Source organism: Opisthocomus hoazin, chromosome 2, assembly GCF_030867145.1.
Source record: "Opisthocomus hoazin isolate bOpiHoa1 chromosome 2, bOpiHoa1.hap1, whole genome shotgun sequence".
In the NCBI taxonomy this organism is placed as follows: domain Eukaryota; kingdom Metazoa; phylum Chordata; class Aves; order Opisthocomiformes; family Opisthocomidae; genus Opisthocomus; species Opisthocomus hoazin.
The window spans coordinates 130,914,760-130,941,014 of NC_134415.1; the positions used below are offsets into that span (position 1 = coordinate 130,914,760).

At 62.4% G+C, this 26,255-nt stretch overlaps 1 protein-coding gene across 2 annotated transcripts; it reads right to left on the minus strand.

Moving 5' to 3' along the window:
- Positions 1–844: 844 nt before the first annotated feature.
- On the minus strand, positions 845–24,833 carry ADCY3 (adenylate cyclase 3). Of its 2 annotated transcripts, XM_075415082.1 has the most exons (21): positions 24,674–24,833; positions 23,430–24,268; positions 17,080–17,229; positions 8,237–8,367; positions 7,009–7,120; positions 6,472–6,599; positions 5,942–6,100; positions 5,696–5,858; positions 5,464–5,622; positions 5,223–5,365; positions 4,974–5,138; positions 4,795–4,882; positions 4,575–4,691; positions 4,075–4,334; positions 3,896–3,977; positions 3,300–3,458; positions 2,882–3,028; positions 2,638–2,751; positions 2,442–2,568; positions 2,086–2,210; positions 845–1,809 (listed from the first exon to the last, which is right to left on the minus strand). In XM_075415082.1, the coding sequence occupies exons 2-21, from the start codon at positions 24,102–24,104 to the stop codon at positions 1,627–1,629; spliced, it is 3,387 nt and encodes a 1,128-aa protein (XP_075271197.1). In that variant the 5' UTR covers positions 24,105–24,268; positions 24,674–24,833; the 3' UTR covers positions 845–1,626. The 2 variants fall into 2 exon arrangements, with proteins under 2 accessions (XP_075271197.1, XP_075271198.1); XM_075415083.1 differs by lacking the exon at positions 24,674–24,833 and having other exon boundaries at positions 4,974–5,135; positions 23,430–24,659.
- Between the last annotated feature and the right edge of the window lie 1,422 nt (positions 24,834–26,255).

Genomic DNA, 26,255 nt, shown 5'->3' on the forward strand with positions numbered 1-26,255 from the left:
ATCAAAAGGAATTTTCATTGCCCCGCGTCACTGTTAGTTCTGTGGTGGTTTTTTCTGCTGTGAAAAATATTTGGGAAGTGGGAGAAGCGCTGCTGGGTGCCTGGTGTGTGCCTGAGGGCAGCCTTGAGCTGGTGGAGGACAGACTTATGTGTGCGTCCCTGCCCTAGAATCACAGGTTGGAAAAGCCCTCTAAGACCATCGAGTCCAACCGTCACCCCAACACCCCCACGCCTGCTAAACCATGTCCCCAAGTGCCACATCCACACGGTGTCTGAACCCCTCCAGGGATGGGGACTCCCCCGCTGCCCTGGGCAGACTGGTTCAAGGTCTGACCACTCTGTCAGGAAAGAAATTATTCCCAATCTCCAATCTGAACCTCCCCTGACACAACTTGAGGCCATCACCTCTCGTCCCATCGCTGGTTACTGGGGAGCAGAGCCCAACCCCCCCTCACTGCCCCCTCCTGTCAGGGAGCTGCAGAGAGCGATGAGGTCCCCCCTCAGCCCCCTCTTCTCCAGCCTGAGCAGCCCCAGCTCCCTCAGCCGCTCCCCATCAGACTTGTTCTCCAGACCCCTCCCCAGCCTCGCTGCCCTGCTCTGGACACGCTCCAGCCCCTCCAGGTCCTTCTTGGAGTGAGGGGCCCAAAGCTGAGCACAGCACTCGAGGTAGGACCCTCGCTTTGTGCCCCTCCGCCTCCCCGTGGGCGCTGCTTGCGCCAGCCTCCCCCGTTGGGCACCCCCTCCCCACCCAACATCCCCTCGGCGAGGCGGCGAAGCCCTTCTCCCCGCGCCCACAACCCCCGGAACAAAGCGAGGCGCAGAATCAGGCTTTGAAATTCAACCGCTTCTATTGAGGAAAGGAGCGGGCGGCATCGCTGGGCGGGTGTCTGCCATCTCCCCCCCGCGCCGGCTCTAACGCGCCCGTCCCCTCCTCGGCCCTCGTCCTCTCCTCCATCGAGCGCCAGCAGCGTGCGCAGGGCAGCGTCCGGACGAGCGCGAGACCCCGCCGCGGGGCACGGTGAAAAATATAAATCTCCATCTGTACTCTTATATATATATATATTTATATATTTGAAACACACAATATCGGTTCCTTTTTCTTCTTCCCCGAGTGCAAGGCGGCTCTGCGCTCGCCGTCTTCCCCCAGCTCCTAACTACGGTGGTTCGTGACGAGGGTGAACGTGGTGGCGAACTAACAGCAAACCCCGGACGCTCCCGGTCGGTCGCTCCCGCTCCCGGCACGCAGGAGAGACGCGGCGTCTTCCCATCCGGCCCTGAGTTTGGATCTCCTCGTGCCGAGCGCGTGGTGCCCGGGGGGCCCCGTGATGCTACTTTCATGTCATGCTGTCCCCCGGCGCGGCTGACGGCGCGGCCGGTGAAGCCTGGGACGCCGGGGGAAAGGCAGCGCGTGTCCCCGGCCCCGTGCCCGCCGCGGGGTCGCATGCGCTTGCGGGTGTCCGTCCTGCTCAGCCGTGACGGAGCGAACCCCTCCACCAGAAACCTCTGGCGGGGGCTCGGGAAGGGTCGTGCGAAGGGGTTGGTTTCTCGAGTTTGGTTTCAGATCCGGACGGCGGTGGGACGGACGTCGCCGAGGCGGTGGCTGTGGTGGCGGGCGGGCGCCGGACCCTCACGAGCTGTCCACCACCTGATGGGGCAGGGTGACGGAGGAGCCGTTGACGAAGGAGCCCTGCTTCTCCCGGCCCTTGAGGAAGAAGGTGAGCAGCTCCCCTTTGCCCTTGACGTAGATGGCTCCCCGGCGCACGAAGCGGAAGCCGTATTCCTTCAGGATGAGGTGGGTCTCCTCCACCACCTGCGGGTGCAAGCGGAGGTGGTGGGAGGCTGGGGTTGGGTTCTTGATGTGGGGCACAGGGACCCCCCCACCCCCCCACCATGTGCCACTCGGGCATCAGGTCTACCCACTTGCCCCTTTGAGCATCCTCTTGCCCCACCCCCAGCTCGGAGGAGCCCCTCAGCCAGCCCCAACCCTCGCACCCAGCACTTCCCCCCCTCCCACCAAATCCCGGGGTGTTTTGCGGGCTGCAGCACCCCCCAGGCTGCCGATCTGTCCCCCTGCTCGTCACCCCACCTGTATGTTCCCCATCACGCCGGTGGACTCCATCCTGCTGGCCACGTTCACCGTGTTGCCCCAGATGTCGTAGTGCGGCTTGCGGGCGCCGATGACGCCAGCCAGCACGGCCCCCTTGTTCATGCCTGTGCAAGGAGGGGAGTGGATGTCACCTCCGTGCCTGGTGACATGGAGAGGACATCCCAATCTGCAGGAGAGTCTGTCCCAAGGGGGGGCAGACTGGGGCAACGATGTCCCCTCCCAGGCCCGCCACCTTCAGCTGCTGAACTAGAGCTGCTGCCCAGCGTCCCACCACTGGTGGGGAAGGAGGGACAGGGGACACCGAGGCAGACCCTGTCCCACACTCCCGGACTTGCCTATGCGGAGCATGAAGTTGTTGAAGGACTGGTAGTTGATGTTCATCAGCGTCACCTTCATGGCCAAGGCAAAGTCGGCCAGGTCGGCCAAGTGCTGCCAGCGCTCCTTATCCGAGAGGGTCTCCTTCTGCAAGGGCAGCGTGGGTCAGGCCTGGCCACCCCCCGCCTGCTGTCCCCCACCACAGGGACCCCTCACCTTAGCGCTGTAGCCATTGGCGTTGGCATCGGGGGTCACTCCAGAAGCGGCCATGTAGGTGCTGCCGATGGTTTTGATTTTGGTGATGCACCGGAACTGGGGTTCATCCAGGAGCTGAGCCGTGGAGATGAGACACTCAGGCACCCTGGGACCAGAGAAGGTCCTTCCGTCCCAGGATGGGGCAAGAAGGGAAGGTCTGGCCAAGCCCCACACCATCTCCATGGCTGGCTCCATCCCGACTCACCGCATCAAAGTCGGAGATGATCTCATTGAGGAACCGCAGGCACTCGATGCCCCCGTTGTTGATGCTCTCCTCCGTGTAGAAGTCAGCAAAGTTGGGGAGGGAGGCGAACATGACGCCGATCTCATCGTAGGACTGGCTGTACAGCTCCTGGGGACAGGATGGGACGGTGGCTGTGAGCCGGGGACGTGCCAACGCATGACACCAGCACCTCTGGCAAACCCAAACCCTCCCGTGAAGCCATCTTCCCTTGGCACGTGTGAAAAAATGAGGGTGCTCTGCATCCTCACCTTGCATGGCCAAGACATCATCGTCACCCAACCAAAGATGCTCAGCCAGAGCCTTCAGCAAAGCCTCTGGATTCAGAGGGTCCCCCCCAAAAAAATAAGGAGAAATCCCCCCCATCCCACGTGCCCTTCACCTCGTCCCGCTTCTTGGAGCCCAGGAAGTGCCGGGCCACGTGCTCGGGCAGCATGTTGGTGACGAGGGCCTCGTTCCAGCGCCGCATCTCGTAGACCCGCTCCTTCTGGTCGTGGACATCAATCTTCCAGAGGAAGAGCGTCCTGGCCAGCTTCTCCACCTGTGGGTGAGGGGATACGGCTGTACCCCCAGTTCCCACCCACCAACGGGTCCTCTCCAGCACTGGGAGCATCCTGGTTGCTGTGGGGCCAGTCTGGGCGTGGGGAGACCCTAGAAGGCAGCTCTGGGACAAGGTGAAGCCCTGACTGGGGACATGAGACCTACTCTGAGGTGCAAACGGGATCCTCGCAGCACGGGCCTTAGGGCCACCACGTTGCTGCCCACCCCCAACCATGGGGGCAAGATGGAGGTGATGGTCTGCACTGATGTGGTCCTGGAGAGCCCTTGGGTGGGCTTCCTTGGAGAAGAGTGGGAGATGCTGTTCCCAGCTGGGGACAAATCCTGCTGCCTTAGAGCTTGCAAAAAGTAAGGGCAGGAGCTGAGGGTGAAGACGCAGAGAAGATGGGAGCTTCTCCGGGTGGGGAGCGAGTCACTCACGTGGCGAGAGAAGTAGTAGAAGCTGAGCATCACGACGAAGATCATCGCCGTCATGGAGTACTTGGAGGGCACCAGCGAGGACCTGCCAGCAGAGGTGACAAGGCGTGGGTGGGTGATGGTTATGGCCGTGGCGCCCAACCTGTCCCCCAACCCATGTCCACCCCACTGCCACCCCTTACGTGCTTTGCTGGCCACGACGGCGGTCGTACTGGTCGAAGATGTGCTCCCAGGCGTAGATGTTGACCGCACCGGCGGCCCCGGTGATCAGCACCATGAGGGTCAGCTTGACCATGTGGCTGACCTGCACCAGCATGATGGTGGCCACCAAGGCTAGCAGGGCGATGTAGCTGTAGTACTTGGGCTGCTCCTCACAGCCGCCCGGCTGCGGTGGTCCCACCGTCCCGTTGCCCATCCCACCGTGGTCCTGCCGGCAGCTGAGCTGGGGGCACGAGGGCAGGGTGAGGAAGGGGATGTGGGGACAGGGTGCGTGGCCACCCAAAGGAAGAGGGTGTTTGCAGAGCAGGAGGAGGACACCCGACCTACATTTCCCACACACACATAGTGCAGCCCTGCTAATTGCTTTAACGATTGGCCGTGCATGAGGCCGTGAACAATTATGGGCTGCTTGGATGGAGGCTGGAGCAGGCTCAGCCAGCAGGTAGCCGGGCTGGTAGCTCACCATGTCCACGATGTCCGCCATGGTGACGATGATGATGGCGGCCATGGCCCAGGTGTTGCGTGCCCAGCGGGTCCTGTCGATCCAGGTGGAGAAGGCCACGAGCTTTTTGGGGAAGACCTGCGGGGAGAGGAAGGCGGGGAGGGGGTTCGCCCAGGCACAACGCAGTGGTGGGAGATCGCAGTGTGCCGTCACCCTGAGTGGAGAGCCCACCCCGTCTCACCCGGGGGAAGATGGCAGCCAACGAGCAGAGGGTGAGGATGAGCAGCAGGATCTCCCCCACCACGAAGGTCACGTAGTTGGCCACCAACCTGTCCAAAGGGTCAAGAGGAGATGGGTTTGAAGCACAGTGAGGCTGTGTGTGGCTTGGGGCCACCCATCCCCACCACCTCCCTGCCGTACCAGGGGTCAATGAAGACCTCCACCAAGGCAGTAAAGAAGAGGACGACGCAGGAGCAGCTGAAGGCGGCCCCGCTCTGCTTCTCCTTCTCCACCGAGTAGCGCGTCTCCATCTCGGGGTCAATGAAGCGCATGGAGAGCCGGAAGGTGCTCTTCCCCTTTAGCCTGCTGGTGACACTGCCCGTCAGCGCCTGGTGGCACTGGGGACCTGCCGAGCCGTGCCAGGATGCGCCGCCGGCGGGGCTGACTCACGCCTGGATGGACTCGCGCTCCAGCAAGGCTTCGTTGAGCAGCTTGTTGAGCTCCTGCTCGTTCTGCGAGGCGTCGATCACCCGCTCGGCCAGGTCCCGCAGCCGCAACCGCCGCCGAGGGTTGGGGAAGGAGGGGTTCACCGCCTGCACCAGCACAACCGACACATCAGGAGGGGTTCAACCACCCCGGTGTGGCTACCAGCAGCCCCCAAACGCCGTGAGATGCTTTGCATGGGCTGTACCTCTCCATCCTCCTCCCCGATCTCCAGGGCACCCCTCACCCTGGCATCGGGCTCCTCGGGTTCCTCGGGGCTGGCGCAGGCCAGGCTGAGGCTGCCGTTGCGTTCCTTGGTGTTGACCAACGGCGGGGAACCACCATGGGACGAGGTCAGCGACAGCTTCTGCAAGGCGGAAGGCGGTGGGTCGCGGTGGGGCGTCCCCACCACCCCGGCTCACTGCGGGCCCACCACTCACCACCCCATTGATGCCGTTGCGCAGGGGCTGCTTGGGGACCACGACGAGGTAGGTGACGATGCCCTTCTCCTTCAGGTACTCGCAGCGTGAGCCACCTTCGCCCGGCTCCACCTCGAACTCACCCTTCAGGCAATCCATGGTGCTCTGCGAGATGTGCACCCGCCTGCCGGCACCGGGTGCCGGCGTCAACTTTGGGTGCAGGGCACCCCATCGCTGTCCCCCACCTTCCCCCGTGGAGATGCTCACCCAGGGATGCCCCCCGCCTCCATCTTGTTGGCCACGGTGACATCGGTGGACCAGACGTCGTACTGCCAGCGCTTCTGGCCCAGCACACCACCCAGCACCGTCCCGCTGTGCACCCCCACCCGCATGTCCACCGCCGTCTTGGTCTTCTCCCGCACGTACCTGGAAGATGGGGGAGATACAGGGGTGAGCCCCTCCCAGCCCATCCCCGCTCCACCCCACAGCCCATCCCAACCCTGACCCCCGCGTCGTTAATTATCTCTCCCCCTCGTTAATTCATAGAATCACGGAACGGTTTGGGTCAGAAGGGACCTTAGACACCATCTCATTCCAACCCCCCCACCATGAGCAGGGAGACCTTCCACCAGCCAAGGTTGCCCAAAGCCCCATCCAACCTTGGCCTTGAACACCTCCATGGATGAGGCATTTGAATGCTTTTTGCAGAGGCTGGACCCCCCCCCAAAGCCCCCAGGACCCCGTGCCCACCCTCGCACCCCTCGGGTGGTGAAAACCCCCGAGGAGAAAGCCCTTACGAAATGGCCTCCACCATGGCCAGCCCCATCATGATGGAGCAGACGGCGTGGTCCTCCCGGTACTCGGGCAGCCCGCAGATGCAGTAGTAGCAGTCGCCCAGGATCTTGATGCGCAGCTGGTGGTGTTTCTGGGGGGGGGGGACACACAATATCAGCCCCCTCCCCAACAGCTGGGTCCCCCTCAGCCCCCTCCACCCCTCTCCCAGCCTGACCTTGACCCACGCAGGGCTCTCCCGCGCCCGGCGGGGACACAAAGAATCCGATTTTCCATTCCCACCCTGCTTCCCCGGAGGGCTCGGATGGGATGGGGGCCCTGCCCCCCCCCTCCTCCTCCCACCTCTATTTTTGCAACGCGGAGCAGGGCGTCTCCCGCATCTCAGAGCGATGAAAATATTTTAACCTCAATATTTTAACCTCCTCATCCCCACCCCGGGATGCAGCGTTGGGCTGGGGCCGGGGCGAGGTGGTGGCTGAGACCTGCCCCGCTCATTACACGCCACGCAGGGGAGTGGGGGGTCTCTTGGGGGGGCCACTCACAGCTGCCAGCTTGTCGAAGCGGGCGAAGAGCTCGTTGAGGAGCTTCACCAGCTCCTGGGCGCTGCAGGACGAGGAGAGCTGGGTGAAGCCCACGATGTCTGCGAAGAGGATGCTGCGGGGAGCAAGGGCGAGTGGCTCAGCCCCGGCGCGTCCCCCCCACCCCCCGCCTTCCCCACCCTCCTTTTGCGCTGGAGGAACGGCGATTTTGGGATCACGGCTCTGCAAACCATGGCTGGAGGAGAAACGAGCCCCAAGCCTTGGTGTGGTTGGTGGCCGTCCCCTGTCACCCTGGGCTTTAGCTGCGACCCACCCCAATCTCTCCTCTCTTTCCTAGCCAGCACTGCAAAATACACATTTCTGCCAAAAAACGGTAGTTTTTTTCACAGAATCACAGACTCACAGCATGGTCGGGGTTGGCAGGGACCTCTGTGGGTCACCCAGCCCAACCCCCTGCCCAAGCAGGGTCACCCAGAGCAGGGGGCACAGCACCGCGGCCAGGCGGGGCTGGAATATCTCCAGAGAAGGAGACTCCACAGCCTCCCTGGGCAGCCTGGGCCAGGGCTCCATCACCCTCAGAGGGAAGAAGTTCTTCCTCGGCTTCAGCTGGAGCTTCCCAGGCTTCAGTTTGTGCCCGTTGCCCCTTGTCCTGTCGCTGGGCACCACTGGAAAGAGTCTGGCCCCATCCTCCTGACCCCCACCCTGCAGATATTTAGAGGCATTTCAAAGGTCCCCTCGCAGCCTTCTCTTCTCCAGGCTGAACAAGCCCAGCTCCCTCAGCCTCTCCTCGCAGGAGAGATGCTCCAGTCCCCTCCTCATCCTCGCAGCCCTCCGCTGGACTCTCTCCAGTAGCTCCTCATCTTTCTTGAACTGGGGAGCCCAGCACTGGACACAGCACTGCAGATGGGGCCTCCCCAGGGCAGAGCGGAGGGGGAGGAGAACCTCCCTCGCCCTGCTGCCCACACTCCTCCTCATGCACCCCAGGATCCCATTGGTCTTCTTGGCACCCAGGGCACGCTGCTGGCTCATGGTCACCCTGTCGTCCCCCAGCACTCCCAGTCCCTCTCCGCAGAGCTGCTCTCCAGTAGGTCATCCCCAGCCTGTACTGGTGCCTGGGGTTGTTCCTCCCCAGGTGCAGGTCCCTGCCCCTGCCCTTGTTGAACCTCATCAGGTTCCTCTCTGCCCAACTCTCCAGCCTTTTTACCCCTGCATGGCGAAGGGACGGCTCTACCTGACGTTCTCGTGGCGGTACATGTACATGGTGTTGAACTGCTGCATCTCCTTCTGGCTCGGGTCCTTCTTCATGTCCTTCAGCATCTCATCAGCCACGTGCTTGGGCAGGATGGAGAGCATCAGCCGCTCCTGGGGACCGAGCGGGCAGGGAGGGGAGTTGGCCACCGCCACGAAGCCAATGCCACGCCGAGCACGGCAACGCGTGGTGCGAACCCACAGCGCAAACACGTCGGGCAAAGGCGCGGTCGAAACGGCCGGGGCACACGGAGGGGGCAAACGCGCTGGTTAAACGCACAGGGAAACACCTTGGGACAAGGCAGGGGGCAGACGCAGGGTCTGAATGCAGGGTGCAAACACCCAGTTTGAATGCAGGGTGCAAATGCCCAGTCGAAATGCCTGGTGCAAACAGAATCACAGAATCACAGAATGTTTGGGGTTGGCAGGGACCTCTGTGGGTCACCCAGCCCAACCCCCTGCCCAAGCAGGGTCACCCAGAGCAGGGGGCACAGCACCGCGGCCAGGCGGGGCTGGAATATCTCCAGAGAAGGAGACTCCACAGCCTCCCTGGGCAGCCTGGGCCAGGGCTCCGGCACCCTCAGAGGGAAGAAGTTCTTCCTCGGGTTCAGCTGGAGCTTCCCAGGCTTCAGTTTGTGCCCGTTGCCCCTTGTCCTGTCGCTGGGCACCACTGGAAAGAGTCTGGCCCCGTCCTCCTGACCCCCACCCTGCAGATATTTAGAGGCATTTCGAAGGTCCCCTCTCAGCCTTCTCTTGTCCAGGCTGAACAAGCCCAGCTCCCTCAGCCTCTCCTCGTAGGAGAGATGCTCCGGTCCCCTCCTCATCCTCGTAGCCCTAAACGCGCTGTTTGAACGCCCAGGGCAAACACAGGGTGCAAATGCAGGGTGTAAACACCCAGTTTAAATGCACGCTGCAAAGCACGATGCAAACACACATCAGGGTGCAACGTCCAGGGTGCAAAAGTCCATTTGAAATGCAGGGTGGAAACGCAGAGTGCAAATACAGGGTGCGAATGCACAGGACAAATGCCTGGGGCACATGGAGGATGCAAATGCGCTGTTTAAACGCACAGGGCAAACACCTTGATCATATTCAGGGTGCAAATGCAGGGTCTAAATGCAGGGTGCGAATGCAGAGAGCAAATGCAGGGTGCAGATGCACAGTACAACACACACCAAGTAAATGCAGGGTGCAAATGCCCAGTTTAAATGCAGGGTGGAAATGCAGGGTGCAAATACAGGGTGCTAATGCCCGGTCTAAATACCCAGTGCAAAAACATGGTGCAAATGCACAGTCGAAATGCCTGGGGCACATGTGGGGTGGAAACGCAGCGTTTAAATGCAGGGTGCAAACGCACGGTGCAAACACACATCAGGGTGCAATGTCCAGGGTGCAAATGTCCAGTTTAAATGCAGGGTGGAAACGCAGAGTGCAAACACAGGGTGCAAATGCCCGGTCTAAACGCGCTGGTTAAACGCACAGTGCAGACACTTGGTGCAAATGCAGGGTGCAAACACACGATGCAAACGCACGTTGCAAGACACATGCAGGGTGCAAAAGTCCAGTTTAAATGCAGGGTGCAAATGCAGAGTGCAACACACATGAAGTAAATGCAGGGTGCAAATGCCCAGGTTAAATGCGTGGTGGTGCAAATACACGGTGCAAGTGCACAGCCTATCACAGAAAAAGAAAATCACAGAATAGTAGGGGTTGGAAGGGACCACTGTGGGTCATCCAGCCCAACCCCCTGCCCAAGCAGGGTCACCTACAGCAGGCTGCACAGGACCTTGTGCAGGCGGGTCTTGAATATCTCCAGAGAAGGAGACTCCACAGCCTCCCTGGGCAGCCTGGGCCAGCGCTCTGTCACCCTCAATATATATACGCCTGGTGTAAATGCAGGGTGCAAATGCACAGTGCAACACACACCAAGTCAATGCAGGGTGCAAATGCAGGGTCTAAATGCACGATGCAAACGCGCAGTTTAAATGCAGGGTGCAAACACACAGTGCTAATGCCCAGTCAAAACGCCTGGTGCAAATGCAGGGTGCGAATGTGCTGTTTAAATGCCCACGGCAAACACTTGGTGCAAATGCAGGGTGCATGGACACATGGTCTAAATGCAGGGTGCAAACACACGATGCAAACGCACGATGCAACACACAGGTGCAAATGCAGGGTGCAAATGTCCAGTTTAAATGCATGGAGGGAATGCAGAGAGCAAATACACAGTGCGAATGCCTGGGACAAATGCAGGGGGCAAACGCGCTGTTTAAATGCCCAGGGCAAACACCTCGAGCACAGACAGGGTGCAAACGCCTATTTTAAATGCAGGGTGCAAATGCATGGTGCAAAGACACATCAGGGTGCAATGTCCAGGGTGCAAATGCCCAGTTTAAACGCAGGGTGGAAGCGCAGAGTGCAAACACAGGGTGCAAATGCATGTTGCAACACACACCAAGTCAATGCAGGGTGCAGATGCAGGGTGCATGGACACATGGTCTAAATGCAGGGTGCAAACACACGATGCAAACGCACGATGCAACACACAGGTGCAAATGCAGGGTGCAAATGTCCAGTTTAAATGCATGGAGGGAATGCAGAGAGCAAACACTCGGTGTGAATGCACAGTGCAACACATCAGGTCAATGCAGGGAGCAAATGCAGGGTGTAAACGCACGATACAAACACACAGTTTAAAAGCACGGTGCAACACAGGCCAAGCAAACGCAGGGTGCAAATGCCCAGTTTAAATGCAGGGTGGAAATGCAGAGAGCAAATAGAGGGTGCGAATGCCGAGTCTAAATACACGGTGCAAATGCACAAATGCCTGCTGCAAATGCATGGTGCAAACACGCTGTTTAAATGCACAGGGCAAACACAACAAATAAATGCAGGGAGCAAATGCAGGGTCTAAACGCACGGTGCAAACAGAATCACAGAATCACAGCATGGTAGGGGTTGGAAAGGACCTCTGTGGGTCATCTAGTCCATCCCTCCTGCCGAAGCAGGGTCACCTACAGCAGGCACAGTTTAAATGCACGGTGCAACATGGGCCAAGTAAATGCAGGGTGCAAATGCCCAGGTTAAATGCAGGGTGGAAATGCAGAGTGTAAATACACGATGCAAATGCCTGGAGCAAATGAAGGGTGCACACGTGCTGTTTAAATGCACAGGGCAAATGCAGGGTGCAAATGCACAGCCTAAATGCAGGGTGGAAATGCAGAGAGCAACACACATCAAGCAAATGCAGGGTGCAAATGCCCAGTTTAAATGCACGGAGGGAATGCAGAGTGCAAATACAGGGTGCAAATGCACAGTGCAAATACCTGGGGGAAAGGCAAACACCTCGAGTGAAGGCAGGGTGCACACGCAGGGTCTAAACGCACGATGCAAATGCACATTGCAAATGCAGGATGCAACACACATCAAGCAAATGCAGGGTGCAAATGCCCAGCTTAAATCCATGGTGCAAATGCAGAGTGCAAATACACGGTCTAAATGCAGGGTGCAAATGCAGAATGCAAATACACGGTGTGCATGCCCAGTCCAAATCCACGATGCAAGTGCCCACTCCAAATGCCTGGTGCAAACGAAGGGTGCAAACACGCTGTTTAAACGCCCAGGGCAAACACCTCCAGCGAAGGCAGGGTGCAAACGCCTATTTTAAATGACGATGCAAACACACATCAGGGTGCAACGTCCAGGGTGCAAATGTCCAGTTTAAATGCAGGGTGGAAAGGCAGAGTGCAAACACAGGGTGCGAATGCAGAGTGCAACACACATCAAGTAAACGCAGGGAGCAAATGCAGGGTCTAAATGCCCAGTTTAATTCCACAGTGGAAATGCAGAGTGCAAATACACGGTGCAAATGCCCAGTCTAAATACACAGTGCAAAAATATGGTGCAAATGTGCTGTTTAAACGCCCAGGGCAAGCGCATGGTGCAAATGCAGGGTAGAAATGCAGGGTCTAAATGCATGATGCAAACGCACAGTTTAAATGCAGAGTGCAAATAAATGCATGTTGCAACAGACATCAAGCAAATGCAGGGTGCAAATGCCCAGCTCAAACACAGGGCGGGAACGCAGAGTGCAAATACAGGGTGCAAATGTGCGACGCAAACACGCGGTGCAAGCGCAGGGTGCGTGCCCGACGGTCTGAGCGCTCCCCTCTCCTGGGGACAGCGAGCAGCGAAGCGACGTGCCTGGGCCCTCGCCGCTGGAGCTGGCTGTCCCCGGAGCACCAGGGCACAGCCACGTCTTTCGCCCCATGGCTCGGCCACACGTGGGGAAGGAGAGGGTGGATGGAGCTGTGGGTGAAACTGGAGCTTCTCCTCCAGGCAGGGAGTGTGAGCTTGGAGTGGGGCGTCCCAGGCACCCCGGGGAGCGGGGAGCCATCACCCCGACTCCCAACCTGCACCCACGGGTAAAGGGGATCACAGAATCACAGAATCCCAGCATGGTTGGGGTGGGCAGGGCCCTCTGTGGGTCACCCAGCCCAACCCCCTGCCCAAGCAGGGTCACCCAGAGCAGGGGGCACAGCACCGCGGCCAGGCGGGGCTGGAATATCTCCAGAGAAGGAGACTCCACAGCCCCTCTGGGCAGCCTGGGCCAGGGCTCCATCACCCTCAGAGGGAAGAAGTTCTTCCTCGGCTTCAGCTGGAGCTTCCCAGGCTTCAGTTTGTGCCCGTTGCCCCTTGTCCTGTCGCTGGGCACCACTGGAAAGAGTCTGGCCCCGTCCTCCTGACCCCCACCCTGCAGATATTTAGAGGCATTTCGAAGGTCCCCTCTCAGCCTTCTCTTCTCCAGGCTGAACAAGCCCAGCTCCCTCAGCCTCTCCTCGTAGGAGAGATGCTCCAGCCCCCTCCTCATCCTCGTAGCCATAGGATGCACCCATGGGTGCAGGTCCCCCTCGGCGATGCTCTGCCAGGGACGCTGGCCACTGCTTTTACCGTTTTCCTCCGCATTTTACAAATTCTCATGAAGGTTTTTCGCAAGAGGGAATAAATCCCAGCCAAGGGAGGACGGGAGGGTGGCAGTTCTGGGGCACTGCAGCCACCAGCGTCCCCGTCCCCGGAGCTATGGGAAGGAGGGACGGTCCCGCATGCTGCTGACCTGCAAAAATTTGCTTGTGCACCCCAGATCCCTTCTGCAGGCGCGATACGGAGCCCAGCCTCGTGCTGGGAGCTCCAGAATCAAAATGCATTGGGTTGGCCAAGGATTTATCAGCCTGAATAAACCTGGGACACAGCCCTGGAAGAGGACGGTCACACAGAGAGTCCCCAGACTGGGAGCGACCTCGGGGTCTGCACCGATGTCCCCCAAGGGAGTCCTGCTCCAGGGCTGGGTCGGGGCTGGGTGTATGGACCTGGGTTAAACAGCACCGGGGGGGATTTAGCAATTTCAAAGCCTGGTGGGTATCCCACTTCCAGGTGCAGGACTCAGCCCAGCCCGAGCCCGCTTGGAGACATCGTACCCATTGCTCTCCCCGCAGCCCCGCAGCCGGAGAAGGGATAAATCCGCCCGGCTGCGCGTGGGGATTGGCACGAAATGTAAATAACGTGGTTACCGAGGCGGGTTTTCCCCCGGGACGGGGGGTTTCTGTGCACAGCAGCGGTTGCTGGAGGAACGGCACCGTGTGCCCGTCCCCAGGGGCTGCCAGCGGGGAGGTGTGGGCAGCAGGGCGAGGGAGGTTCTCCTCCCCCTCTGCTCTGCCCTGGGGAGGCCCCATCTGCAGTGCTGTGTCCAGTGCTGGGCTCCCCAGTTCAAGAAAAATGAGGAGCTACTGGAGAGAGTCCAGCGGAGGGCTACGAGGATGAGGAGGGGACTGGAGCATCTCTCCTGCGAGGAGAGGCTGAGGGAGCTGGGCTTGTTCAGCCTGGAGAAGAGAAGGCTGAGAGGGGACCTTCGAAATGCCTCTAAATATCTGCAGGGTGGGGGTCAGGAGGACGGGGCCAGACTCTTTGCAGTGGTGCCCAGCGACAGGACAAGGGGCAACGGGCACAAACTGAAGCAGAGGAAGCTCCAGCTGAACCCGAGGAAGAACTTCTTCCCTCTGAGGGTGACGGAGCCCTGGCCCAGGCTGCCCAGAGGGGCTGTGGAGTCTCCTTCTCTGGAGATATTCCAGCCCCGCCTGGCCGCGGTGCTGTGCGCCCTGCTCTGGGTGACCCTGCTTGGGCAGGGGGTTGGGCTGGGTGACCCACAGAAGTCCCTGCCAACCCCTGCCATGCTGGGATTCTGTGATTCTGTGAGGTGTGAGGGAGCTCCCTGGCTCCTCTCGGCTCCCGTTCACCTTAGCTCTGCCCATGGGGCTGCAGGTTCAGCCACCGCTGATGGCCTGGAGCGAGGAGGGATGAATCCGGCCGCCAGCATCCTGCCCTGCCCCAAGCCACTCGGCCGTGTGCCAGCAGCCTTTCCTGCAAGATCCCGGGCTATTTTTACCTCAGTTCCCTAAGGAAACAGAGCTCATGTGATAATAATTCCCGTGTCCCTTCCCGCATCCCTCTGGACCCACAAGCTGGGGCCTCGAAGGCGCTCTCACTCGGAGCATCCCCGAAGCATTGCCCCCATCTTCCAACCCCCTCCCTGGCCCTAACCCCTTATTAGCCATCAGAGCATCCACCCGGCTTTTGCAGCAACGAGCACGCTGGCCCCGCCACGTGTCTCCCGTTGCCATTGGGAGCAAATTGCTGGCAGCGGATCGACCAGATAAGAGATGGGAGACGGTGAGAGGGGCCCCAGATAAGGTGCTAAAATTAGCCCAGCTCATCACCGGACGGCGGCTGGAGACGACGGGGCTCTGGAACCGCCGGCGGGGACCACGACGCCTGTTCCCCGCCGGCAGCTCCTCGTGCCGGGCCACCGCGGCACGGTGCTGGCACAGCTGCGGCGTGAGGCTCCAGCGCGGTGGGCATCGTTTGGGGGATGAGTGGAGAGCGGCTGGCTCTGCTCGCTGCCAGCTTTTCCTTCCCTGGCACGGTCTGCTGCAGGAGCAGCCCAGGAGATGGCTGGGGGCCTGGTGGGGACCTGCTGCGTGGCCATGTTTGGGGATGGGGACCTGCTGCGTGGCCATGCTTGGGGATGGGGACCTGCTGCATGGCCATGTTTGGGGATGGGGACCTGCTGCATGGCTCTGCCTGGGGATGGGGACCTGCTGCGTGGCCATGCTTGGGGATGGGGACCTGCTGCATGGTCATGCTTGGGGATGGGGACCTGCTGCGTGGCCCTGCCTGGGGATGGGGACCTGCTGCATGGTCATGCTTGGGGATGGGGACCTGCTGCGTGGCCCTGCCTGGGGATGGGGACCTGCTGCATGGCCATGCTTGGGGATGGGGACCTGCTGCGTGGCCATGTTTGGGGATGGGGACCTGCTGCATGGCCATGCTTGGGGATGGGGACCTGCTGCGTGGCCATGCTTGGGGATGGGGACCTGCTGCATGGCCATGTTTGGGGATGGGGACCTGCTGCGTGGCTCTGCCTGGGGATGGGGACCTGCTGCATGGCCATGCTTGGGGATGGGGACCTGCTGCGTGGCCATGCTTGGGGATGGGGACCTGCTGCGTGGCCATGTTTGGGGATGGGGACCTGCTGCGTGGCTCTGCCTGGGGATGGGGACCTGCTGCATGGCCATGCTTGGGGATGGGGACCTGCTGCATGGCCATGCTTGGGGACAGGGACCTGCTGCATGGCCATGTTTGATGACAGGGACCTGCTGCATGGTCATGCTCAGGGACAAGGACTGCTGCATGGCCATGCTTGGTGATGGGGACCTGCTATGTGGCCATGCCTGGGGATGGGGACCTGCTGCGTGGTCATGCTCAGGGACTAGGACCTCTGAGTGGCCTTGCATGGCCATGCCTGGGGACAGGGACCTGCTGTGTGGCCACGTTTAGGGACAGGCACCTGCTGTATGGCCATGCTTGGGGATTGGGACCTGCTGTGTGGCCATGCCTGGGGACAAGGACTGCTGCATGGCATGGGGACATGGACTGCTTGGTGATGGGGAGCTGCTGCATGGCCAATGCTGGGGACAGGGAGCTGCTGGTGACCCTGCCTGGGGATGGGGACCTGCTGCGTGGCCACATCTGAGGACCTGCCACACGGCTGTGCGCAGGGACAGGCACCAGCCACCTGGTCATGCCTGGGGACAGGGACCCGCTGCATGGCTGCGCCTGGGGACATGCCACATGGGTGTGCACAGGGCTGGGGACGTGCCACGGGGCCGTGCATGGGGACGGGGAACGGCTCTGTGGCCATGCCTGGGGACGGGGACACGCTGCGAGGCCGTGCCTTGGGACCTGCCACGTGGCTGTGCCTGGGGACCTGCCACCCAGCCGTGCCTGGGGACAGGGACACGCTGCGAGGCCGTGCCTTGGGACCTGCCACGTGGCTGTGCCTGGGGACCTGCCACCCAGCCGTGCCTAGGGACAGGGACACGCTGCGAGGCCGTGCCTTGGGACCTGCCACGTGGCTGCGCCTGGGGACCTGCAATGTGACTGCGCACGGGGATGGGGACCTGCCACGTGGCCGTGCCCAGAGACCTGCTGCATGGCCATGCTCAGGGATGGGGACAGCTTGGTGGCAGCCACGGCAGGAGCTGGGAGGCCCTGGACGAGGACGGTCACACGGAGAGTCCCCAAACTGGGCACAGGGTGCAAAACCGCCAACGCATGGCCTCCTGTCCCCACTGCCACCGGCCACGGTCCCTCCGCGCCGGGCAGGCTGCAGGCTGCGGGTGCCTTATCCACGTCCCAAAGCCACGCCGGTGTCCCACCGCCGTCCCCACGCCCTGTCCCCACGCTGTCCCCTTGCCCGGCCGTGGCTCCTACCTGCTGCTGGCTCTGCTCCTCCAGGTTGAGCTTGACCTCAAGGGACTGGCGCGCTTCGAGGAAGGCTTTGCGGTGCTTGCGGTCGGCCATGTAGTAGGACATGGTGCCCACCGTGATGGCACAAAGGTAGATGGCAACGTTGGACAGGATCTTTGGGGACAGAGAAAAGGAGAGAGGGGGGTGAGCGGAGCCGTGGAGAAGCCCATGGGTGCTGGCGAGTCCCTCTTTGGGCAGCAGAGCCTGAGAGAGGAGAGTGGACAAAATATGCCGGAGGAGGACGTCAAATACAGCGTGGGGACAAACCACCGAGCCACGGCCACCGTTGGCTGCTGGGGGGGACTCACGGGGGACCACCACGGTGGCTCTGCGGCGGGGATGCGGCTGGGGATCGCGCCCCGAGGCTGGCGGTCCCCATGGGCTGACTCCGCTTCATTAAAACTCGCGGAGATGTTTTGGAAAACGGCAGCGGGTTGGCAGGGGCCGGGCGCAGCCCCGGGGGAAGGCGCAGCTCACGTGCCGCCCGCTCCCCCCACCCCGGCCGTGGGAATTGCCCCCTCCCCCTTTTTGTACAGAAAATGTGAATAAAAACACAGCCAAACCCTAAAATCGCGTTTTTACTCCTGCTCCTGCCCTTCTGCATCCTTCTCCACGGCCAAAACCACGGGTGTGAGCCTGCAGCTCCGGAGAGCGATGTCCCTGCGTGATGCTGTGACCACGCACCCCATTCTTTTGGGGGTATCAAGGGGCACAGAGGCTCCCTGCCTTGTCCCAAAGGCTGGACCTGTCCCCATGGGCAGGACCCTGTCCCCACGGGCAGGACCCTGTCCCATCCCCCAGGCTGGACCCCAGCTCCGTGGGCTGGAGCCCATCCTCCAGGCTGGATCTTGTCCCCACGGGCAGGACCCTGTCCCATCCCCCAGGCTGGACCCCAGCTCCATGGGCTGGAGCCCATCCTCCAGGCTGGATCTTGTCCCCACGGGCAGGACCCTGTCCCATCCCACGGGCTGGACCCCAGCTCCATGGGCTGGAGCCCATCCTCCAGGCTGGATCTTGTCCCCATGGGCAGGACCCTGTCCCATCCCACGGGCTGGACCCCGTGTCCCCACAGCCCGGGGGGGGATGGAGCAGGTTTGCAGATGGGAGCAAAGAGCCCTTCGTGGAAAATATGACCGAGAAGAGAAAGTTGAAAGATTTTGGTTTGTTTGGTCTCGGAATGGAGAGGATGTGACAACGGGCTCCGGCTGTGCCAAGGGAGTGATGGGGCCATGGAGACGCCCTCCCACCTCGTGGGCCACGGGCTGCATTCCAGCCGGCGTGTAGGAGGCGGTGGGAAGAGCATGGAGCCGTCCCTGAGCTCGTCTCCATTGGGGATGTGCTGCCAGGCTCAGCATCCTTCTCCTGATCCCCAGCTCCCTGGGACCAACCTCATCCTGGCCCCAGCCCCGGTCCCCCACATATCCCAGTAACCAGTGGTGTCCCCCAGGGTCAGTACTGGGCCCAGTCTTATTCAACTTCTTCATCAACGACCTGGATGAAGAGTTAGAGTGCACCCTCAGCCAGTTTCCTGATGACACCAAACTGGGAGGAGTGGTGGATACCCCGGCAGGCTGTGCTGCCATCCAGCGAGACCTGGACAGGCTGGAGAGTTGGGCAGAGAGGAACCTGATGAGGTTCAACAAGGGCAAGGGCAGGGTCCTGCACCTGGGGAGGAACAACCCCAGGCACCAGTACAGGCTGGGGCTGAGCTGCTGGAGAGCAGCTCTGCGGAGAGGGACTGGGAGTGCTGGGGGACCACAGGGTGACCATGAGCCAGCAGCGTGCCCTGGGTGCCAAGAAGGCCAATGGGATCCTGGGGTGCATGAGGAGGAGTGTGGGCAGCAGGGCGAGGGAGGTTCTCCTCCCCCTCTGCTCTGCCCTGGGGAGGCCCCATCTGGAGTGCTGGGTCCAGTGCTGGGCTCCCCAGTTCAAGAAAGATGAGGAGCTACTGGAGAGAGTCCAGCGGAGGGCTGCGAGGATGAGGAGGGGACTGGAGCATCTCTCCTGCGAGGAGAGGCTGAGGGAGCTGGGCTTGTTCAGCCTGGAGAAGAGAAGGCTGAGAGGGGACCTTCGAAATGCCTCTAAATATCTGCAGGGTGGGGGTCAGGAGGACGGGGCCAGACTCCTTCCAGTGGTGCCCAGCGACAGGACAAGGGGCAACGGGCACAAACTGAAGCCTGGGAAGTTCCAGCTGAACCCGAGGAAGAACTTCTTCCCTCTGAGGGTGACGGAGCCCTGGCCCAGGCTGCCCAGAGGGGCTGTGGAGTCTCCTTCTCTGGAGATATTCCAGCCCCGCCTGGCCGCGGTGCTGTGCCCCCTGCTCTGGGTGACCCTGCTTGGGCAGGGGGTTGGGCTGGGTGACCCGCAGAGGTCCCTGCCCACCCCAACCATGCTGGGATCCTGTGATTCTGTGACCCCACAGCGCAGTGCGGTCAGAGGAAAGCCCCAATGCCACCCTGGTCTCCAGGTGTCCCCACCCTCAGAGGTTTTACCACCCGACATCATCAAGCCCTGAGCAGCCCGGTCTCATCGCAGAGAGGAGCTGCCAAGCCGTTCCACTCAGGGGGAAACTGAGGCACAGGCGAAAGAGGCCACGTGCAGCAGGGCCCTGGCGCTGCAGGTTTGGGTGCTGCACCAGCCCTGGGCTGACAAAACGATTTGCAGCAAGGAAACTTTTTTTTCAGGGGTGGAGGGGGGAGAAAGAGCATGAGGAGCAGGGGAGAGCGCCTGGGACCCCCCAGTTGATGCCCCCAGGGCCGGATCCTGCCCCAGGCCCCACCACCATGATGGGGGGATCCCCGGGAAGCCCCTGCACCCGCGGCGTGGCAGACGGCGAGCAAGGAGCTGTCTGGAGGTGGGCACGGAGAAGAAACCCCCAAAACAAGCAGCCACTTGCTATTTTTAACCAGCCTTTCGGGTTGTCATGACAACGGGCCGCTCTGCCGGGGCTGGATGGGCACGGGGCAGCTGGGCACAGCTGGGCACAGCTGGGCACACCGGGACCACCGGAAACCCCGGGGACCCGCTCGCCCGGCACCGCCGGCACAGCCGCATCCCACGCCGAGCATCTCCTGGCTCCATCCTGCAGCCTTGCAAAGGATGCTCAGCCCCAGAAACGTCCCCCAGCGCGTGCCCACGTGCCCCGAGCTGCAGAAGACCCCCCGGCACCCCAAACACCGCGGGGAAAGCCCCGACACAGAGCAGACCCCACTCCCAGCACGGCCACCGGTTGTTGTTTGCACTTGGCGATCTACGGGCAGCGAGAGCAGGACACGCTCAGAAGGAATCCCAGAATCCCAGCATGGTCGGGGTGGGCAGGGACCTCTGTGGGTCACCCAGCCCAACCCCCTGCCCAAGCAGGGTCACCCAGAGCAGGGGGCACAGCACCGCGGCCAGGCGGGGCTGGAATATCTCCAGAGAAGGAGACTCCACAGCCCCTCTGGGCAGCCTGGGCCAGGGCTCCGGCACCCTCAGAGGGAAGAAGTTCTTCCTCGGGTTCAGCTGGAGCTTCCCAGGCTTCAGTTTGTGCCCGTTGCCCCTTGTCCTGTCGCTGGGCACCACTGCAAAGAGTCTGGCCCCGTCCTCCTGACCCCCACCCTGCAGATATTTAGAGGCATTTCGAAGGTCCCCTCGCAGCCTTCTCTTCTCCAGGCTGAACAAGCCCAGCTCCCTCAGCCTCTCCTCGGAGGAGAGATGCTCCAGTCCCCTCCTCATCCTCACAGCCCTAAGGAACGTGCATGGCCAGTGGAAGGAGCCTGATCCCTCCTTCCCCACCCAGCCCCTCCCGTGTCCTTCAGGAAAGCTCCTGGTGGGCTGCGTCGGGGCCATCCGAACCGGGACCACGTCACCAGCTGAGCCGCAGGATGCCCCACAGCTGATTCCCACACAACAGCGGCCAAGACGGCCTCAAACGCCACCAAACCCCAACCTCCTGCCACGATTCGGCCCTCGGGCACCTCCTCGACGGCCGGCAGCGGGGCAGAAGCCGCCGGAATCTCTCTGAACCCCCCTCCCCGAGCCGCTCCGGCCCCGCTCAAGCAACATCCTCCGGTTCACCCTATTTATAGCGGTGCCCTGCGGGAGCCGCGCCGCCAGTTATAATAATAAAGCGTACAGTGTTTATTTCTGGACATAATGTTCCTCCTCTTGCAGCAGGCAGAGGCTGAGGCATGCGGCGTTGCCAAGGTTTTGCCGGCTCCGGACTCTCCGTGCCGCGGCAATGATTAACGCGGCGTACGCCTGCCGCCGGCCGGGGGGATGCCCGCCGGGCCCCTCGCCTCCCGCAGCCCGGGGCTGGTGGCAGCGAGGGGTTTTCCTACATTTCGGATCACCCACGTGAAGCGTTGGTATCTCAGAGAAAGGAGAAAAAGCTGGGAAAGCAGCTGCTTGCGGTGGGATTTCTGCCACCGGCGCGGTGCCTCCGGCCGGGCGTCACTGGGAGGGCACCCACGCCACTGCACCCAACCCAGCGCTACAGAAACCAGGCCCCAAAAAAGTGCTTTTCTTCACAAAACACCGTGCGACACGGTGGAGTACTGTGTCCAGTGCTGGGCTCCCCAGTTCAAGAAAGATGAGGAGCTACTGGAGAGAGTCCAGCGCAGGGCTACGAGGATGGTGAGGGGACTGGAGCATCTCTCCTCCGAGGAGAGGCTGAGGGAGCTGGGCTTGTTCAGCCTGGAGAAGAGAAGGCTGAGAGGGGACCTTAGAAATGCTGATAAATATCTGCAGGGTGGGTGTCAGGAGGATGGGGCCAGACTCTTTCCAGTGGAGCCCAGCGACAGGACAAGGGGCAACGGGCACAAACTGAAGCCTGGGAAGCTCCAGCTGAACCCGAGGAAGAACTTCTTCCCTCTGAGGGTGACGGAGCCCTGGCCCAGGCTGCCCAGGGAGGCTGTGGAGTCTCCTTCTCTGGAGATATTCCAGCCCCGCCTGGACAAGGTCCTGTACAGCCTGCTCTGGGTGACCCTGCTTGGGCAGGGGGGTTGGACTAGATGACCCACAGAGGTCCCTTCCAACCCCTACTATTCTGTGATATTCTGTGACACGTGGAGACGTCCCCTGCCCCAAACCACACACCCCAGAGACGGGGGAAAAACCAGGATCCCTGGGCTTTGTGGGGAACAGGCTCCATTTTCCAAACCCCCAGCGTGACCACGGGCTCAACGCTTCCCAAAAGATCCCAAAACCTCCCAAAAAAACCAACAAATGCCCCACCTCTCCCTTCGTCTTTAGGCTGGGAGCAGCTGGAGGTCTCCCAGAAGCTGACCCCGGAGCATCCCAAATTCCCGTAGCGTCCTCCCGCCGTGCCCAAACAGGTATGGGGCAGAGCAGATGCTTCCAGTGGGATTTTCCCCGCTGCCGTCAGCAGTTTCCAGCTTTTTCTTTTTCTCCCCCCCCACGCCGGCCATGGAAAGGGTCCCCAGATGGATGGGTGCGTGGCCAGCCGGTGGGGACACCGGTGGGAGGGAAGGGACTCGGCCAAGCCACGAAACGCGCCGATTTAGGGAATAAAACCAGTCTCTGGCTGCTCCAGGAGGGAATTTCCCAGGAAATATCGAGAATCCAACAGGCCTGGGACCGCTCACCCCAAAGCCTGACCCCCCCTGTCCCCTCCGTTGCTGCGTGCGTGGATGGGTGGCCCGTCCTTAGGGCCACCTCGGGGCTCGGGGACGCTGTTTCTTCACCGTTGCTGGTGCGGAAAATCACCCCAGAGGGTCCCCAGGCGTGGGGCTGGGTGATGGGCATCGCCCAGGGACCAAGCTGGGGCCGAGCGGCCGCCCGGCTCCTTCCTCCCGGGAAAGCTCCGGGGGCTGTTTGCGAGCCCGGAAGCTGGGCTCCCGCCACGTTTCTGCTAAAAATGGCCATTTTTTTGGCCATTTTTAGCCGCTTTCGCAATTCAAAGGGAAATCGGCACAGGCAAGGCTGACGTGGGAGCCTGCAGCCCACCGTGCCTCAGTTTCCCCAGCAGCCCAACCTCAGCCCACCGCGCCTCAGTTTCCCCAGCAGCCCAACCGCAGCCCACTGTGCCTCAGTTTCCCCAGCAGCCCAACCGCAGCCCACGCACCGCGGGGGGCTCCTGGGGTCAGCCCAGCACCCCCCCCAGCACCCCGTTCCCCAGACTGGTCGATCCCTGGGTGCGTTCCGGGGACACCCCCCCTGCTCCCAGCTCGCAGGGTCCGGCTCAACCCGGGTCAGGGCGTGGGGACGGGGACGGACCCCGCGGGAACTGATGGAAGCACCAAACGGGGATGATTTACCCGTCACTCCCCGCCACCCCGGGGGGGCTTCCACGTCCCACCCCGCCATCCCCGTACCTGTCTGAGCAGCGCGCCCTCGTCCAGGGCGTCCTGTCGCTGCTGGGCGACGGTGACACCCAGCACCAGCGTGTGAACGCCGCAGGAGACGGCGGTGAGGAGCACGATGGGCGCCAGGCGCAGCGGCAGCGTGATGAAGAAGGAGAAGACGAAGAAAGCCTGCCAGCCCACCGTGTCGCCGGCCTCGGGCGAGCGGGAGAAGTTGAGACCCAGGTAGCAGAAGATCTGGGCCAAGATGAGGACCCAGAGGACGTAGGGCAGGAACCTGCGGGCCACCCGCTCGGGGAGCAGCTTGTACTTGCAGAGGATGAAGAGCAACACGTGGGCGACCAGCCCGGCCGCCGCCGCCAGCGCCGGGGCCAGCTTGTCGGCGGCGTAGACCACGGCGCACATGATGAGGACGTAGCAATCGAAGAGGGCGGCGAAGACCACCAGCACCAGGAGGGTCTCGTGGCGTTGGCGACGGAAATAGGTCTGGTAGAGGTTCTCCAGGGACTCGGGAGCGAAGGTGAGGCGCATGAAGCGGGGGAGGCAGAGGCAGGGTCCCGAGCTGCGCACCGTCACCTCGTGGGTCCGACCCACGCCGTGCTCGGGGTCCGACGGCAGGCTCACCGAGTAGTCGGCGGAGTACTCGGCCGAGCACTCGGGCTCCGAAAAAGCCCGGTTCCTGGGCATGGCGGCACCTTCCCTTCCTCCGGCCCCGCAGAAACGCCGCGGTCCCCCGCGCCCCGACGCTCACCGGGGCATCGCCCGCAGCATCCCCGGTCTCCGAGCCGCGAGGCCTTTCCCGTTCCTCCCGCGGGCCGTAACCCCGAATCCCGCCGCGTACCGAGGAGCGGCTGAAGGATGGAAAAATGGGAGAATTCCAAATCAGGGCCGGCGTGGCGGCGGGAGGCCGGGAGCCGAGCTCGCTCGCCTGCCCAGCTCCCCGCCGGCTCGCTTCCCCGGCCCCTGCGCACTGCCAGGTCGCGACGCGGAGCGGAAAGATGTCGCGATGCCTCCCCGCTCCTCCTTCGAGGGCAGCCGGGTTGGGGGGCCAGCCCCGTCGCTCCCCCCCTCCTCCACCCCCGTTCTTCACCCTTTTCCTTCGTTCCACGGGGGATGGAGGGATGGATGGATGGAGAGATGGATGGATGGAAGGATGGATGGAGGGAGGGATGGAGGGAGGGATGGAGGGAGGGATGGATGGATGGAGGGAGGGATGGGGAAGGGGTTTGGGGGGGGATGGCCGGTCCGGAGCCCACCGAGCGATGCTCCTCGCCTCTCCCGGCCGCCTCCCCCCCCCCCCCCCCCACGCCCGGTGCCGCCGCCCCCGCCGGGCTGGGGAGGGGGGGGGGGGGCTCGGGGCCATGGCAGCGGCTCGGGAGGGACGGAGGGGGTGCGGGCAGGGCTGTCCCCGGGGCCGGGGGCGGGCCCCCACCGCCGGCTCTGCCGGTACCGGTGCGTCCCCGCCCTCCGTAACCCTCTCGGTGCCGGCCCCGCTGCCGCCGGGGATGGGGGACCACGGCGAGACCGGGTGGGTTTTGCCCCCCCCCCCCCATTCGTGGCCCTCCCTCGGCTTCCAGCGCTGCTTTCCTGCTCCCCCCTCCATCCTCCTCCTCGTTCTCCCCCTCCCCGGCTTGCACCCCAGAGGGGGGGACACGGGGACCCCCCCCCCAAGCCCAGGGGATGAGTGGGGTGCCAAGCAGGCACCCCTAGAACCTGCCCGTCCTTCGCCCAGCTCCGCTCGCCCCACCGCCCTCCCCGGGGGTCGCAGCCGGACCCGAGGGGCCCCCCACCGCACGTCCCCCCTTCATGTCAGCTGCCCAAACGGCTCCCCCCAACCTCACCCACACCCCGCCAAAACCTCTCCCCCGCGCTTCACCCACCGCCCGCACCCCCGGATCTGGAAAACCTGGATCCAGCCCCGGACCACACCATGGGGAGCCTTCCCGGACACCCCGGAGAAGCGGGCTCGGCCCCAGCGAGCTGCCCCATGGCTGGAGTCACCTCGCTCCCCCGCGTCCTCGTCCCAGCAGCTCTAACGAGAGGCCACCTCGGCCGCTTTGCCCGGGGAGGTCATCGCTTCTGTAAATTAATATCGAAACGGGAGCGCCAAAGCCACAACCCTCGGAGGTTTGGGGCACGCTGGGCATTTTTTCCGTCCCGCCGCAGCTGAAGAGGAGCAGAAGCGGGCAGGGGCTTGGGATGTCCAGCCTTGGCCAGCACGGGACAGGAACACCCACCCCAGGACATGTCCCACCAGGTTGGCCAGGGACTGGGAAGCTTTACTGGTCTGAAAGCCAGCAAAACCAGTCTGAAGGCCAGCAAGGGGACGCAGCACCGGTTCCTGAAGCAGGGTGGGTGTAGCCATGTCTCAGGGGAGGGTTGGGTTCGTTCTCCAAGCCCTGCTGGGGCACGTTACAGGGTCCATGAGCCTGGAGCGACAACAAGGAGAAGACCACGGCTCTCAGGCACGGGGCCAGACCAGAAACCCTCATGTCCTCCTGCCTGCCAGCTCCACCGAGCGCTGGGAGGCAGGCAGGGCAGCACCTCGGGGTGCATCAACAGAGGCTTCCCGTTGCCAGAGATCTTCAGAAGTGGCTCCTGGCTGCATTTCTGGCTGCAGAATGGAAAGTCCCCTTTGTTCGGGATTCAGATCCCGGAGCCTTTGTCACAGGATGGAGACTTCAGCAGCAGGACTCGCTCTTCGCACGAGGCAGGAGGACGCGGGACTCACAGGGCAGAGATGGAGCCTGGGTGGTGGCTGCCTTGCCGGAGGGATGGGGAGCTTGGGGGTCCTGATGGCGATGGCGTGGAGGAACCACACAGAATCATACAGAAGGT

Excerpts from the sequence above, each read along its gene's own strand:
- ADCY3 (XM_075415082.1), bottom strand. The coding sequence starts at position 24,104 with ATGCCCAGGAACCGGGCTTTTTCGGAGCCCGAGTGCTCGGCCGAGTAC. Across the intron at positions 7,121-8,236 it reads TACCGCCACGAGAACGTCAG|CATCCTCTTCGCAGACATCG; the intron begins GTAGAGCCGTCC and ends TGCTCCCCGCAG. Across the intron at positions 3,978-4,074 it reads CGTCGTGGCCAGCAAAGCAC|GTCCTCGCTGGTGCCCTCCA; the intron begins GTAAGGGGTGGC and ends CTCTGCTGGCAG.